This window comes from Mastigoproctus giganteus, chromosome 8, assembly GCF_048544385.1.
Source record: "Mastigoproctus giganteus isolate SK-2022 chromosome 8, ASM4854438v1, whole genome shotgun sequence".
Classification (NCBI taxonomy): domain Eukaryota; kingdom Metazoa; phylum Arthropoda; class Arachnida; order Uropygi; family Thelyphonidae; genus Mastigoproctus; species Mastigoproctus giganteus.
The window spans coordinates 10,164,606-10,180,818 of NC_143582.1; the positions used below are offsets into that span (position 1 = coordinate 10,164,606).

At 38.6% G+C, this 16,213-nt stretch overlaps 1 protein-coding gene across 1 annotated transcript in view; it reads left to right on the forward strand.

Annotated features, from left to right (window-relative positions):
- The window catches only part of LOC150081240 (syntaxin-binding protein 5-like), a 416,184-nt gene that overhangs the window by 153,992 nt on the left and 245,979 nt on the right, over positions 1–16,213 (forward strand). The window contains exons 9-10 of the mRNA XM_090379469.1: positions 3,621–3,744; positions 4,939–5,014. Of these exons, the coding sequence (XP_090235595.1) occupies positions 3,621–3,744; positions 4,939–5,014 (200 nt within the window). The remainder of the gene's footprint in view (positions 1–3,620; positions 3,745–4,938; positions 5,015–16,213) is intronic.

Genomic DNA, 16,213 nt, shown 5'->3' on the forward strand with positions numbered 1-16,213 from the left:
TTAAGTATTTGGACCACATTTAAAAAAGGGGTCCAACGATGGTCAACCTGCTTGCAAAGATCTACAAAAGATACCTATATTAGGAAAGACTTCAAATATGTGGCTTCAGAGCTTGGCAACCAGACACCTCACTGGTGTGTAAGGCTCAGAGAAATGATAGTTAAAGGAATGACTGTGGACTTTTCACTGTTATAAATGAATCCACACCTTGGAGATCATAACGTCTACAGAAAGGATAGACAGGATAGGAAGGGGGGAGGGGTTATGCTATTAGTTAAGAAACACATAAAAACCAAGGAAGTGAAGCCAGTCGACATCGCTGGACAGTGCAGTGTTGAGTCAGTTTGGTGTGACATAAGCATTGGGAGATCAAAATTGAGAGTAAGAGTGTGCTATAGGCCTAATGACTCTGATGAGTATAATAAGGAACTGTACAGGGAAATAGAGTGGGCCAGTAAATCAGAGAGTCTTATAATGGGAGATTTTAATTTCCCAGATATTGACTGGAACTTGGGGGCTGGTTACTCACGCACTAGCAGGGCTTTTGTGGATTTATTGGACGATTGTTTTCTACATCAGCATGTTCGGGAGGCAACTAGAGGGAGTAATACTCTTGATTTGATTATCAGCAGTGATTCTTCATGCATTAAGAATCTGCAGATAAATGAACCACTAGGTGGCAGTGATCACAGTGTGCTTAAGTGGGATTTACTCAAAGAGGTAACTACCATTAGGGGTAAAGGGAAGGGTTATTGCTTCCGTAAAGGCGACTACGATGGACTGAGACAGTATTTAAATTCTATACAGTGGGACCAACTGATGATGTTACCAACAGCAAATTCAAAATGGGAAGCATTCAAAGAACTTATCTTGGAAGCTACTAGGCTTTACATACCAACTAAGAAATATTGTTCAAGGTTTAGGCCAAAATGGATGTCAGATGAACTAATGAGGCATATGGCAGAGAAGAAAAATGCATGGGATACTTACAAATTAACACATGACACAGAAGCCTATGATAGATACAAGTTGATATGCAACCAAGTTACAAAGGAGGTTAGGCAGGCGAAGGCAGATTACGAGAAATCCTTGGCAAGGGATGCAAAGAAAAACAGCAAAGAGTTCTTTACTTATGTAAACTCTAGAAGGAAGGGGATGAATCAGATTGGTCCACTTGATAATGATGGGTCAACTGTTGATGATCCTGATCAGGTCGCTAACAAACTAAATGAATATTTTGCATCGACATTCACACATGAGGAGATATTCAGCAAGGGGAATGCCAGAGGTGTATTCAACTCTAGCAGTAAGCTACAGAATCTTGAAATAACTGGGAGTAAAGTGGAGGAGAAACTGTTGAAGATAAACACAAGAAAGGCACCCGGGGTGGATGGGATCTATCCAGTTATATTAAAGGAGGCAGCAAAGGAAGTAAGCAAACCCTTAGCCATAATTATGAGTGCTTCCTTGGACTCAGGGGAGGTACCCATAGACTGGAAATGTGCAAATGTGACCCCAATTCACAAAGGAGGATCAAAGGCTGACACAAGTAATTATAGACCTGTGAGCTTAACTTCTGTTCCAGGAAAATTAATGGAGGCACTGGTTAAAGAAGCACTGCAGGATCATTTAGACAAGACTTCAGTTATAGCTCAGACACAGCATGGTTTTGTTAAGGGGAAGTTGTTGTTGTTGTTATTTGGTTTTTAGGAGCATTAGCAACTAAGGCCATATTGCTCCGGGATATGCGGTGGTCATTCCCTGACCGTTCCGCATCCTCCATATTTGGTGGTGACGGGCTCGAACCCCGGTCTAATCAAGAAGCGTGTGCTAACGCACCGCTGCTCCTTCCCACCTGGCTACGGAGGCGCCTAAGGGGAAGTCTTGCCTGACCAACTTGATTGGATACTATGATGCAGTCACAAAAGAACTGGATGCAGGGAATAACTTTGATATTATATACTTGGATCTTAGAAAGGCTTTTGATACTGTTGCACATGGAAGACTGCTACACAAATTGGAGCAGTGTGACATTGGAGGCAAATTGCTGCTATGGATAAAGGGGTGGTTGAGGGGGAGAAGACAGAGAGTGGTAATCAATGGACACTGCTCATCGTGGACTAATGTTATTAGTGGAGTCCCTCAGGGCTCAGTGTTGGGTCCATTATTGTTTTCTGTATTTATAAATGATATTGATGATGGTATATCAAGCTTAATGTCCAAGTTTGCAGACGATACAAAGGTTGGCAGGGTTGTCAAGGACACTACTGACACTATGCTGCTGCAACAGGATCTGGAAAGGTTGAGCAGATGGGCTGAGAGGTGGCAAATGAAGTTTAACATTGACAAATGTAAAGTACTACACATGGGAAACAGCAACCCCAGAGCAACGTATCAACTCTGTGGTACTACACTGACAGTGGTAGAGAATGAAAGGGACTTGGGGGTGGTTGTGCAGGCAGATATGAAGTTCTCTGAGCAGTGCAGACGGGCTGCAAGAGTAGCTCATGGAGTATTGTCAATGATATACAGGAATTTTTCCAGCAGGGATAAGGAGGTGATTATTCCCTTGTATAAGGCAATGGTCAGGCCACACCTAGAGTACTGTATACAGGTCTGGAGGTCTCATTTCAAGAAGGATGTAGAGCTGCTGGAACGAGTACAGAGAAGGGCAACAAGATTAGTGAATGGAAGAAAGGGGTGTTCTTACGAAGAAAGGCTTAAGTTTTGCAAATTACAGTGTCTGGAGACTAGGCACTAGCGAGGTGATCTGATAGAAGTGTATAAAGCCTTGAATGGTTTAAGCATGCTCAATGCTGATGGAATTCTTCCTCTAGCTCAGAAAAATCACCTGAGAGGGCATAAATTCAAATTGAGGAAAGACAGATGTAGGATAGACGTGCGGAAATTTGCCTTTAGCCAGCGGGTGGTTGGTTGGTGGAACAGACTGCCATCCCTTGTGGTGGAGGTTGATAGCCTAAATAAGTTTCATCTGGACAGGTATTTTGAACGAACAGAGGGGTGAAGTGGAAGTGGGGTTTTTTTTTTTTTTTTTTTTTTTTGGCTGATGCTGCATAAGCTTGCTTTCTTGCATCAAATGCCTCTACTAATGCTAATGCTCTTTACTTATATCCCCAATTTCCTTTGTGAATTGAGGATACATTTGCACATCTCCCGTCCATGGAGACTTCCCCCTAAATCCAGGGATTCCCTCATAAATATGGCTGAGGGTCTGCTTATCTTTTTGATGCCTTTCAAAATATAATTTGGTAGATCTCATCCATCCCAAGTGTCTTTCTTACATTTAACTTCAGCAGTTTCTTTTCCACAGTCCAAATTTGCTGTATATGACAAAGTGACAGAAACATCAGTGAAAGATATTATAATTATACCAATTATATTGAAGTATATTCCAATTATTATAATTATATATAATTATAAATATTAGTGATTTTAATAAAATTTGAGTATCATTTCATGTTTATATTTATAGGAAAATTTCTTTTAGTATCTGTTTTGATACTGTATAGAAATATAAAATATATTTGTGCAGGCAATTCTAATATCTGTAATAAATTGTTGTTGAATAGGTACACTCACTTTTTATGTATACTTTATAGCCAGTCACTTCAGTTGCTTGGAACTTAGATGGAAGGCAATTTATGTGTAGTCATTCTGATGGGAGCCTTAGCACATGGAACATCAGATACCCCTTAAAACCACAGACTTTTATATATCCACATTGTAAGTGATTACGGCTTTATTAAATTATTGTTATTTTTTTATCTGTTATGTCATGGAATGACACTGCATAATTCAGAAGTACTAAAATTTATGCATTTTTTTTTTTAGTTTTTTATTTTAGTTATTTATTTTATATAAAAAAAAAACAAATTATTAGAAAAATTAATTATTCTAATAATTTATTTTTTCCCATCTTCTATTTATAGAACCAAATTTTTCAGGAATATATTGTAAGCATTCATATAAATTCTTAAGAATTTGTATATAATCAGTAGTTGTTTAGAAGAAAAGTAACATCAAGAATAAAATAGAGAATTTAGTATTTTTGATGAAAAGAAAGCAATATTTGGATATTGCTTTCTTTTCATCAAAATCATACCCTTTGTTACCCCACTGTGGGCGGCCACATAGAGTTTGTCATTAGCGGAATATGTTCTTATGTCACAATGATAAGTTGTATATTTTGCATTTAACATTTGAATTATTACATTAAAATGGATCTTTTGTTTAGTATTATTATGCAAAGTTTGTTTGTCTCTGAAAATTTGTAGAGACAAACATACAAATTTAAATTTGTAAGATTAACTTTGACAGTGATTAATAGTATCATGTGTCTATTTCATGATATCAACATAGTTTTTTAAAATTTAAAGAATAATTGACCATTTCAAGTGGCAAAGAATCATAGCATTTTTTTAAAAAAAAGTTGAATTATTATTAAAAAATAACAAATAATAAACTTAATGAGTATTGTGATCTACTGACAAAAAAATCAAGCATTAGTATAATTTAAGCACAAATCAAAATACTAAATACTTTTCAGAAAACTTAAGGTAAAAGTTCATCCCATGTCAGGTAACATCATACCACTTGATATAATAGTGGTCCATACCACTGCCAGGTTAAAATTTGTTTTTTGTTTTTCCTTAATTTAACTACTTTAGAAAAAGGTTTCCTCTTGAGCATCTTCCATTCTCTTTTGAATGCAGGTTCATCAGTAATTCCATATTAAATTACCTGATTTATTTCCGGTATTTCTATTTATAATGTTTTGAGATTGAACGGGAAATCCAAAATTTCTTTTTGTAATGGATTGCCTCTCAGATGAATTGTTTGCTTTAATATAGAAGTGTGTGTGGTGCGTGTTCCATTATATAAAATTTACCTATACACATACAAATATTGTTTTGTTAGCGAAGGCTTCATCTGATGGAAAATTGGAACCTTGTACAGCGATTCATCAAGTAGATTGGAAAATTACCAGATCTGGGTAAGTGTATATCATATGAAGTTGTAGTTGATCTAAAATATAAAAATGTAGTTATTAACCCTGGAGTATATTTATTTTATATACATACTCCAGGTTTAATTCATTTTATATATATAATGTATGGCAAAAAATTAAACTTAAATTAAATCTATTAGCATTGCTTTTCACTCTGCATCACTGTGTTAGAATTATTATTAGTGTGTGTGTGTGTGTGATCACCAAGAAAGAGCAGAGGCGGATTTAACTGCGGGCGAGCCCTGGGCCCCGACTTCTGAAGGGCCCACGCAAAACCCCAACAAATTAGTTGAACATATTAGTTCAACTATAATAATATGTTCAACTATTAGTTCAAAACTTTGTGATTATTATTATGCTATTATTAATTATATTATACATATATTATATTCAAATTTTATTGGAAATAAAACATTAATAGTACATAATATTTTTTTATTTATTTAAAAAAATGATTTTTATTTTCCCTGTCTCTCTCTTTTTTTAAGGGGCCCAATATTTTCTTCTGTGCCCGGGGCCTCAACCGACCTTAATGCACTCCTGAGAAAGAGAAGAATGATTTAAGCCCTTACTCATCAGATGTGAGCCCTTAGGGTTACAATCACATCTCCTTCCAGGTGCCTTGTTTTTGGATGCTGCAGTTTGCAGAACTGATGCCTTTCAGAGTACTTTTATGTCTTTGATTAATCTGGTTGCTCTTCTCTGCACCCATTCCTAGGGATGTGCATCCTCCTTAAAATACAGCTTCCAGATTTCTATGCAGTACCCAAGATGTGGCTTAACATTTCCTTATACAATGGGGTATCACCTTCTCTTCCCTTCTAGGAAAGTTGCTGTATATCACTGACAGAACCCTATGAGTTGTTCTAGCAGCATGTCATCACTGCTCAGAGAATTTCATGTGGATTGTGCAATTACCTCCGGGTCTCTTTCGTTCTCCATTAACTTGATTGTGGTTCCATCTAATCGGTATGTTTTTCTGTGATTACTGCTGTCTATATGCAGAACCTTGCATATTCCAATGTTAAATCTCAGTTGCCAGTTCTCAGTGGTAATTAAGGAGTTTACCTAATTTTTTCTAGGTTATGCTGCAGTAGTATCCTTGATTCCTGTCATTAATCACTCTCCCAACCTTTGTGTCCTCTGCAGACTTCAACATGCAGACTCGAGCATGCTATCATGCTCTATCACAGACAAAGCAAAGTGCTGTAGGACCAGACCAAATTCACTATATGATGTTAAAGCAACTCGATGATCAATCCCAAATGGCATTACTAGAATTATATAACAGAATCTTCCTAGAAAACCAATTTCCAGACCATTTTCAAAGACCTCTCTGACCCACGCAACTACCGTCCAATTGCTCTAACAAGTTGCCTAGAAAAAGTTATGGATAAAATTATTAATGCTTGTCTAACATGGTTCTTGAACAGAATTTCCTTCTCAATCCAGCACAGCATGGTTTGAGGAAAAATTGTTCAACACTAGATTTACTTATCAAATTAGAAAACAGTGTGTGAAATGCCTTTATCCAAAAAGATCACCACGTAATGATCTGTTTTGCTATAGAAAAAGTTTATGATATGGCATGGCATTGTGGAATTATCCAAAACCTATATCACCTTGGATTACGTGGACATCTTCCTAAATATATTCAAAATTTCTTATTCCATGGGTCATTTCAAGTTAGGTTGCAGAATGCTCTTTCAAAAAGTCTTCACCCAAGAAGAGGGTGTGCCTCAGGGGTCCGTGCTTAGCACTGCCCTCTTTGCTATCAAAATAAACTCCATAACTGAACATATACCAAAACCTGTTGATACTGCTTTATACATTTACGATTTCAGTATTTCCTATCACTCTCAGAATATGCAAAGTATAGAATGGCAGCTACAAGGAGCAATAAATAAAATAAGTAAATGGGTGCAAACAAATGGCTTCCGGTTTTCCACACAAAAAGCTGCATATATACAATTCTGTAGGAAACGAAACCTACACCCTGATCCTGAACTTAAACTAGACGGATATATGATCCCAGTTGTACCAAACATAAGATTCTTAGGGCTTCTCTTAGATAAGAAACTGACATTCCTTGAACATATTAAGCAACTAAGACATTCATGCATCAAGAAGTTAAACCTACTGAAAGTTCTTTCCGCAGCAACTCAGGGTGCAGATCGACACACACTACTTAAGCTTTATCGAGCAATAGTATGTTCCAAGTTGGATTATGGAGCAGCTGTTTACAACTCCTCAAGACCAAGTGTACTGAGATAGTTAGATCCCATACACCACAGTGCACTCCGTATGGCACTTGGAGCTTTTCGCACTTCACCTGTACAAAGCCTATATGCAGAAGCCCATGAACCTTCACTACAACTTAGACAACAGAACTTATTATTACATTATGCTCTGAAGATAAAATCCATCGCTGATCATCCAACTAGAGAGGTTCTGTAGAGGTTCTTGCTAGGAAAACTTATACCAAGCCCATCCATGAATGAACCAACCTGCCAATATCCATTTAAAAGATTTACTGTTAAGCTGAGAGCTTAATTATGACAGCATAACTAATATGACTGCACTGATCATTCCACCATGGATCATAATTCAACCTGCATTATTACCTGTATTTTCAATCCTGGGGGAGGACAAACTACCAGCAGCTACATGCCGCATACAAAGAACAATATGAACATCACTTCCACATACTTCGAAGACTGTACTCTTACCCAATAACTCACAAAAGAACGTAGTGTCTTTACAGCCGAATTACAAGCCATTTTGATGGCCTTAAAAAAATTAAACAGATAGCAGACAGCATAATTTTCACTGACTCACTTAGCTCTGTCATTGCCTTACAGAATGCTAATACCAACATACACCCAGTTTTACAACAGGTCCAATATTCAGTATCAAAGCTGTTAGAAAGTAATCACAAGATCAGATTTTGCTGGATCCCAGGCCACACAGGAATAACCAGAAATGAAAGAGCAGACAAAGTGGCAAGCGAAGCTGCTACCTCTGACTACGCCTTTCACTCAATACCATATACCGATTACAAGTCATTAGTCCACCAAAGCAGTTCAAAACAATGGCAACAACACTGGAAAGATCAAACTAACAACAAACTTCGTGTAATTAAACAAACACTTCGACCATGGACTACTAGCAGCGATCCAACAGACATGAAGAAGTGATCCTTGCTCGATTGTGAATCGGACATACCCATGTGACTCATTCTTACCTACTCAGAGATGAAAATCCTCCTCAATGCCAAAACTGTCAAGTTCTGCTCACTGTACATCACTTCATGGTGAACTGTCCAAGATTTGATATTATATACTTGGATCTTAGAAAGGCTTTTGATACTGTTGCACATGGAAGACTGCTACACAAATTGGAGCAGTGTGACATTGGAGGCAAATTGCTGCTATGGATAAAGGGGTGGTTGAGGGGGAGAAGACAGAGAGTGGTAATCAATGGACACTGCTCATCGTGGACTAATGTTATTAGTGGAGTCCCTCAGGGCTCAGTGTTGGGTCCACTATTGTTTTCTGTATTTATAAATGATATTGATGATGGTATATCAAGCTTAATGTCCAAGTTTGCAGACGATACAAAGGTTGGCAGGGTTGTCAAGGACACTACTGACACTATGCTGCTGCAACAGGATCTGTAAAGGTTGAGCAGATGGGCTGAGAGGTGGCAAATGAAGTTTAACATTGACAAATGTAAAGTACTACACATGGGAAACAGCAACCCCAGAGCAACGTATCAACTCTGTGGTACTACACTGACAGTGGTAGAGAATGAAAGGGACTTGGGGGTGGTTGTGCAGGCAGATATGAAGTTCTCTGAGCAGTGCAGATGGGCTGCAAGAGTAGCTCATGGAGTATTGTCAATGATATACAGGAATTTTTCCAGCAGGGATAAGGAGGTGATTATTCCATTGTATAAGGCAATGGTCAGGCCACACCTAGAGTACTGTATACAGGTCTGGAGGCCTCATTTCAAGAAGGATGTAGAGCTGCTGGAACGAGTACAGAGAAGGGCAACAAGATTAGTGAATGGAACAAAGGGGTGCTCTTACAAAGAAAGGCTTAAGTTTTGCAAATTACAGTGTCTGGAGACTAGGCACCAGCGAGGTGATCTGATAGAGGTGTATAAAGCCTTGAATGGTTTAAGCATGCTCAATGCTGATGGGATTCTTCCTCTAGCTCAGAAAAATCACCTGAGAGGGCATAAATTCAAATTGAGGAAAGACAGATGTAGGATAGACGTGTGGAAATTTGCCTTTAGCCAGCGGGTGGTTGGTTGGTGGAACAGACTTCCATCCCTTGTGGTGGAGGTTGATAGCCTAAATAAGTTTAAGGCTCAGCTGGACAGGTATTTTGAACGAACAGAGGGGTGAAGTGGAAGTGGGTTTTTTTTTTTTTTTTGGCTGATGCTGCATAAGCTTGCTTTCTTGCATCAAATGCCTCTACTAATGCTAATGCTAATTTAACAGAGAACGTATAAGAGTCTTTCAAACAATAATGAATGCACAAAACAACCTAATGCTTAAAACAATTTTAGGTGACCGGCCAAATATTAATGACGTTTTTTTTTCCTTAAGTTAATTGGATACTACCAAAACATATAAAAACTAATAGTATAAGATTTATGAAAAAGCTACATAATTATAAAACAAAATCTTGGTTTCCTTCTAAAGAACATCAAGAAATATGAAAAATGTTGAAATACGAAACTCTCTAACCTAGACTAGGCGCATTATAGCCTAAGCTGCTCTTGCACCAATAGCTCTCAAACAACAACTTTTCCAAACTATTACAATTGGAAAGTAATGTATTCTGTAGCATTTATGGCATATTGGAACAAAAGAACATGTGAATGTATGTACTTCTTCCATTCCAGGTAAAACAAGTGTGTTTGCTAAGATCTTTCGCATTACTAAATGAGAACACAGCAGAGAGCTGGGAGGAAAAGAGCACAATAGGCAATATATATTTCCCTTTATGCTTATGGATTTTAAACTTTTTCTCAGAAAAGAAATAGGAAGATAGTTAAAAGACAAACCACCAGGAGAAGTGCATTTGTTCATTGTTTCTCTTAGGTAGGAGGGGAGTAAGTGAGGTAATTGGAAAGGGTTAGGCTTCTAAGAAAATTTGGTTGCACCCACCGCCTGCTGTACAAGCCTCTTGGAAACTGGAGGTTTTGTGGAAAAACTGAAAATGAAATTTCTGGAAAGGGTTTTATGATTGAATTAACTTCAGTTTATCAGTCCCTGCCACATGTTTTCATAGTGCTTAATATTATAAACTCAATGATATTTTCTTTACTCTACTCTAGAGAACAATAAACTGCCAGGACCCCATAGCCTATTGGCATACCAAAATATTTTTGGTCTGCTCGAGTCCCATGCACCTTGAAGGCTTTCAAGTCCCACCAGTGGGACGCATCCCACCAGCTGAGAAGCACTGCCATATGAGACCATGTCAAATGTTTTGATAAAGTACTTATGGAAGTGTGTAATGTCAAATGTTTCTTTCATGCAATAGTTCTATGTACATATCATATCATTTTGGTCAAGCAAGATTTTCTCATTATAATGCTATTATGATTCATTTAGGATATTATACCAAGGTGATCCTCTAATGCATTTTTAACCATTGCCTTATAACCATTCTCAATATGTAGGTTCAATTGATCATTTAGTTATCAATCACATCATCGGTGTGTGAGTGCATAAATGAATTTTGAGTTTTTATAATTGTAAATTGATATGCTTATATTTTTATATATTGTATCCAGTGTTTTACAGTTTTAATTACTTAAAGAACCAGAGCATGTTTGCCAGGAGCAACAATTGATGATGCTACCAACAGATATTTTAATGGAGGTAAAAACATAATTATTATTTGTGTGAGGACTAACAATATTAAACATATACAACCATCTGTTGGAGAAATCTAGGACTATGCTGAAAAAATTCCCCAAGTTAGGTCAGAATGTGTATATGTCTGCAATTCTGCACAGACACGATAGGAGGGATTATATGCTAAAAGTCTTGTGGATTCACTTGAGACTTAAGAGAATATGCAAGGCTCTAGGGGGAAATTTTATCAGCATGGCCCACATTTGTAGGTAGTAGGAATCTATTTTGTAGAAATGATATTCATTTGAACAAAGGTGAAAGGATTTTTGCCAGTATCATTGAGGATACCCTAAGGGTTCAGGAAAACTGCTAGTTAGGGGAGAGAAGGATGATTTAGACCTGCATTTATCTGATGATATGGGTCAAAGTAATGTTTGCACTCACTTCATGAATTCTTGTTTCTTGCCACAACAACCAATGCTGATAAGATGTTCTGAGGGTGGCAATGTTTCAAGTGAGTGGGAGGATATAGCTTGGGATACTAACCTAAACAACTTCAAGGGGTATTTCAGGGTAGTAAACTATAAAAGAATACTTAGTCTCAACTGTGTCTACAGTAATGTCAGGAGTGTTGCCAATAAAATGACTGAATTTAAACTCCTCGTTTGGAAAACTAAGCTGATATAATAGAGCTAACAGAAATGCTATGCCACCCAGAAATTGGTGATGATGAGTTCCACTATGATATGTATAATGTATTTAGGGAAAATAGAAGGGACGGAGGGGTCATGATTATTATCAAAAGTAGTTTGAGTGTGAAAAGAGCTTTTGCCGAGTCTGCAGTTATATCTGCCAGCATAAAATCTGTGTGGTGTGAGTTAGTTGAAAGCAAAGGAACAATGAGAGTGGAAGTAATCTCAAACCAAAAGATTGTGAAGAATATGATGAGAGTCTTTACATGCAGATGAATGGGCAAGCAAGCATAAATGTCTTATTTATGGGTGACTTTTAATCTACTCCAGATTGATTGGAATAAGTGGGAGGGAGACATGTGATGAGGAAAAACTTTTTTTAAAATAAACTAGATGATTATTATTTGTACGAGCATGTTAGAGAAAGTACTAGGGGTGAGAATATTCTTGACCTAATCATTACTAACGAATCAGATGACATAAAATGGCTTAAAGTACAGGAACCGTTGTCTGAATGTGATCATGCAATTGTCAGCTGGAAGATGAAGAAAGATGTTGCAGTAGTTAAAGGTAAAGGCACTGGTTTTAACTTCAGAAGAGGGGACTTTGAGAGTTTAAGGTGCTATGTCTGTGAACTGGTCAGATTGCCGAGGGATGGCGAATACATTTGAATTATGGAATGCTTTTAAAGCAAAAATCACAAAAGCCATGAATGCATACATACCTTTAAGAAAATATTGCAGGAGAAGGATGTTGCAATGGATGACTGTGGAGCTGGCTGGTCAAATATAGCATGGGACAGTTACAGAGTGATGAAAAGCACTTTTCAGTACTTTCCATACTTTACTTCAGTACTGATCTGTAATAGTACCACATATAAGGTCAAGGAGACCAAGGCTGCATATGAGAAAGCATTGGCTAAGAGAGCAGAGAATAGGGACAAGGAATTTTTATGTATGTGAATAAAAAAACTAATCAGATTGGACCCTTGTGCACTGAGCATGAGAAAGTCTTAGACAACCTACTGATGTTGCAGATAAATTGAACAGGTACTTTGCATCTATCTTTACTGACAAAAGACCCTTCATGCTAAGAAGAGGCTGAGCCATATGAAATTAGTGATGACATAATTACAGACATTGTTTATTAGATAAATTTTTGAACATAAAGGCAAGTACGGCTCTGGAGTTGATGGCATATGAATTCTCTACATCTATGCCAATGATGCAAAAGTCATCATTTCCACCTTCACACCCAACTTCTCACATTTCTCACAATGCCTGTCCTGTCATACCTCACTCGCACTTCTCATCTTCACAAGGCTTAGGACTCTGTGTCGGAGCGAATTCAATATTCGAACCAGCGGATTCTTCCACACTACAATTTCCACTCCCAGTTCACCTCACTGCAAATCCATCCTATCCTGTGCAACCAGAGGAAAGTACACGTATGACCTTCAGAGTGAGCCAACGAACAAGTACAGCTTCACGTGAATGGCATCGGATTGGCACATCAACCAACTCCAAACTGCAGCCTTCCCACACACCTCCTGGACGGCAGAAGTCTATACCCTCTATTGGACTTTTCATATCTCGTTTAGCCCCAAATACCACAGCAAATCGTGTTGCTGAGATTCTACGTGATCAACTAAACCTCCAACTAAAGGTGCAGCAACTTCACACCAGGAACCCCCGCTGTGCATCGTTCAGGGTTGAATGCGCACAAGACCTGTTCAATTTAATTGGAACCGAATCTGTCTGGCCTATTGGCACCATTATTCGACCCTTCTATAATAGGAGAACCAGTCACCTTCCCCAACCTCCACCTCTGCTCCAAAACCAAGTCTGCAACATCACCACCCACAGCTGACTGTACTCATTTCCGGACAACTTCCGACGATCTCAGCAGTCCTCCTTTCATACCACTGCTCTGCCAAGCTCCACAGTTAAAGCACCACCCTGCCATGATAAGAGTATCCTGAGTCCCCTATGTGATGGTCCCCATAAAATACTGGTCCATATTTCGTTAGGAAGTCGTGCCGCTCGCTCGCAAACATGCCAACTCAGGACACCTCCAATCAGGACGGAAGTTTGTAGAACACCTGTCATCAGGATGTACTTCCAAAATATCAGGTCCATTAGGAACAAACTAGATTCAGTAGAACAGATCTTCCTCTCCCAGGTTGCTGACGTGGTCTGCCTCGCAGAAATGTGGCTTTAACCTAATCAAGACACACTCCTCTGCTCAGCTATTGCTGGTTACCACATGCTGTCCACCTCCAGGGAGCAATCTAGAGGCGGTGGAGTAGCCATACTGTATAACACCTCCCTATTCTCATATGAGAATTCGACCTCAACTACAACTCAAGCTTTCGAAGCGATTATAGTCTCGTCTAGTAGTCTCGTCAGGTCTGCTGACGAGGCTACTAGAGACGGTCGTTTTCAAAGCCGCTAAGTGGATTTTTCTTATTTATTGATTTGAAATTATTGTTTTTCTAAAACTTTTGATTTAAATTTAGTAGTATAACATTATTTTGTGATTTTCTGATTAATTTGGTGTATTTATTCTTTACTCGGCCTTGTAATTGCATAAAAGTATCGGTAAAGGTTTCCACATGTTTCAACTCCGCTAACCGTTCGTAATTTTCCCGCCTTGTGATACGATATACCGTACTAGATAGCGTTAGTTGAACTTCGTTAGCAGTTACATTGTACGTTTAAATAAATACATATAACGACTTAGATTACAAACGTAATATAATTAATTATATTTAACATAATTAATTATACATATAACCACTTAGGTTACGTAACATAAATAATTGGTAAAAACAAATAATTAATACATAACTTGATACGAAAGTTATATAAAGGGATTTCGCAGATAACACTCGTTACTGAAACGTAAATATTTCGTAGATAACACTCGTTACTGAAACGTAAATATAGCGTTATAACTGTGTTTGGATACAAGTTTAGGATTTAATTTTGTACAGAAATTGAAATTTTATTGAAAGTAAATCTAAATCATGACTCAAACCAGAGCAGCAAAGCAAAGGGCTCAAGCCAATGGGAATGCTGTGGCCCAGGGGAGAACTAAGGGGGGCAGTTGTCCTCTGAATCACAGCCTTGTAAGATGCACTATTTGCTTGATGTTTGCGGAGCAGTCAAGTATGGGACATGATACTGCCATGGGGGATGTCTTTGTGTGTGTGCGATGCAAGGAGTGTAAGGAGATAAGGCGACAACTCAGCGTTGTTATGGGCCTATATGAGAGCTTGAAGGATAGGGTGGATGCCCTCGAAGGATTACAAGTGAGGGGCCCATCAAGCTCTCAGCTGCCCACACCAATGCCAGAGCTTGCACTTGGTCATCGCGGAACACAGCGGCAACCCCCAAGGCAGAATGCGCTGGTCCCAAAGGAACTAGTAGTTGTTGGTGACTCTATTGTCAGGGAAACGGGAAACATGCTTTGTAAAAAGGATAGGTGGAATAGGACCAGGGTATGTCTGCCAGGGGCAAAAGTTGATGACGTTGTAGAGCGGATATCATCTTTTAAGGGCACAAAAGGTGATATAGTTGTACACGTTGGCACTAATGACATTAAGAGTAGAAGACCGGCGGAATTACTTGACAAGTACAGGTCACTGATGAAAAAAAGCCGTGAATTAGGGTTGAAATTGAAAGTGTCTGCAATTCTGCCCAGACACGATAGGAGGGAGTATATGATGAGAGCCCTGTCAATCAATTCGGCCCTGGAAAGATTGTGCAGGGCTCAAGGGGTAGAATTTTTTTCAGCCTGGTCTGTACTTGTTAACAGGAGAGACTGCTTCTACAGGGATGGGATACACTTAAATAGAAAGGGTGCAAGAATGTTTGCTGATGCTATCGAGGCAATGTTAGGTGGGTCGGAAAACTGCTAGATTGGGGGGATACAAGGACTAATAGATTAACAGTAGCCACTGGCAGAGGTGAAAGTGATTCTTGCACTGCTTCTATTGGAATGAGCCGCAGCCTGGAAAATAAGATGCAGGATATTTCAGAGACTGCTGGGAATCATTGGGGTACAAGTAAACACATGGGTTGTGTTAGGGTAGCTAAGAAAAAGAACAGGTGCATGTATACTTGTGTGTACACCAATGCTAGGAGTTTAGTAAATAAATTTGATGAATTTGAGGTATTGCTCAAAACATCAAAGGCAGATATTGTGGGGATTTCAGAGACGTGGTGTCACACAGATATAAGAAATGCAGAACTGGAATTTGGGGAGTACAATGTCTACAGAAAGGATAGACAGGATAGGAAGGGAGGAGGGGTTATGCTATTAGTTAAAAAACACATAAAATCCAAGGAAGTGAAGCCAGTCGACATCGCTGGACAGTGCAGTGTCGAGTCAGTTTGGTGTGACATAAGCATTGGGAGATCAAAATTGAGAGTAGGAGTGTGCTATAGGCCTAATGACTCTGATGAGTATAATAAGAAACTGTTCGGAGAAATAGAGTGGGCCAGTAAATCAGAGAGTCTTATAATGGGGGATTTTAATTTCCCAGATATTGACTGGAATTTGGGGGCTGGTCACTCACACAGTAGCAAGGCTTTTGTGGATTTATTGGATGAT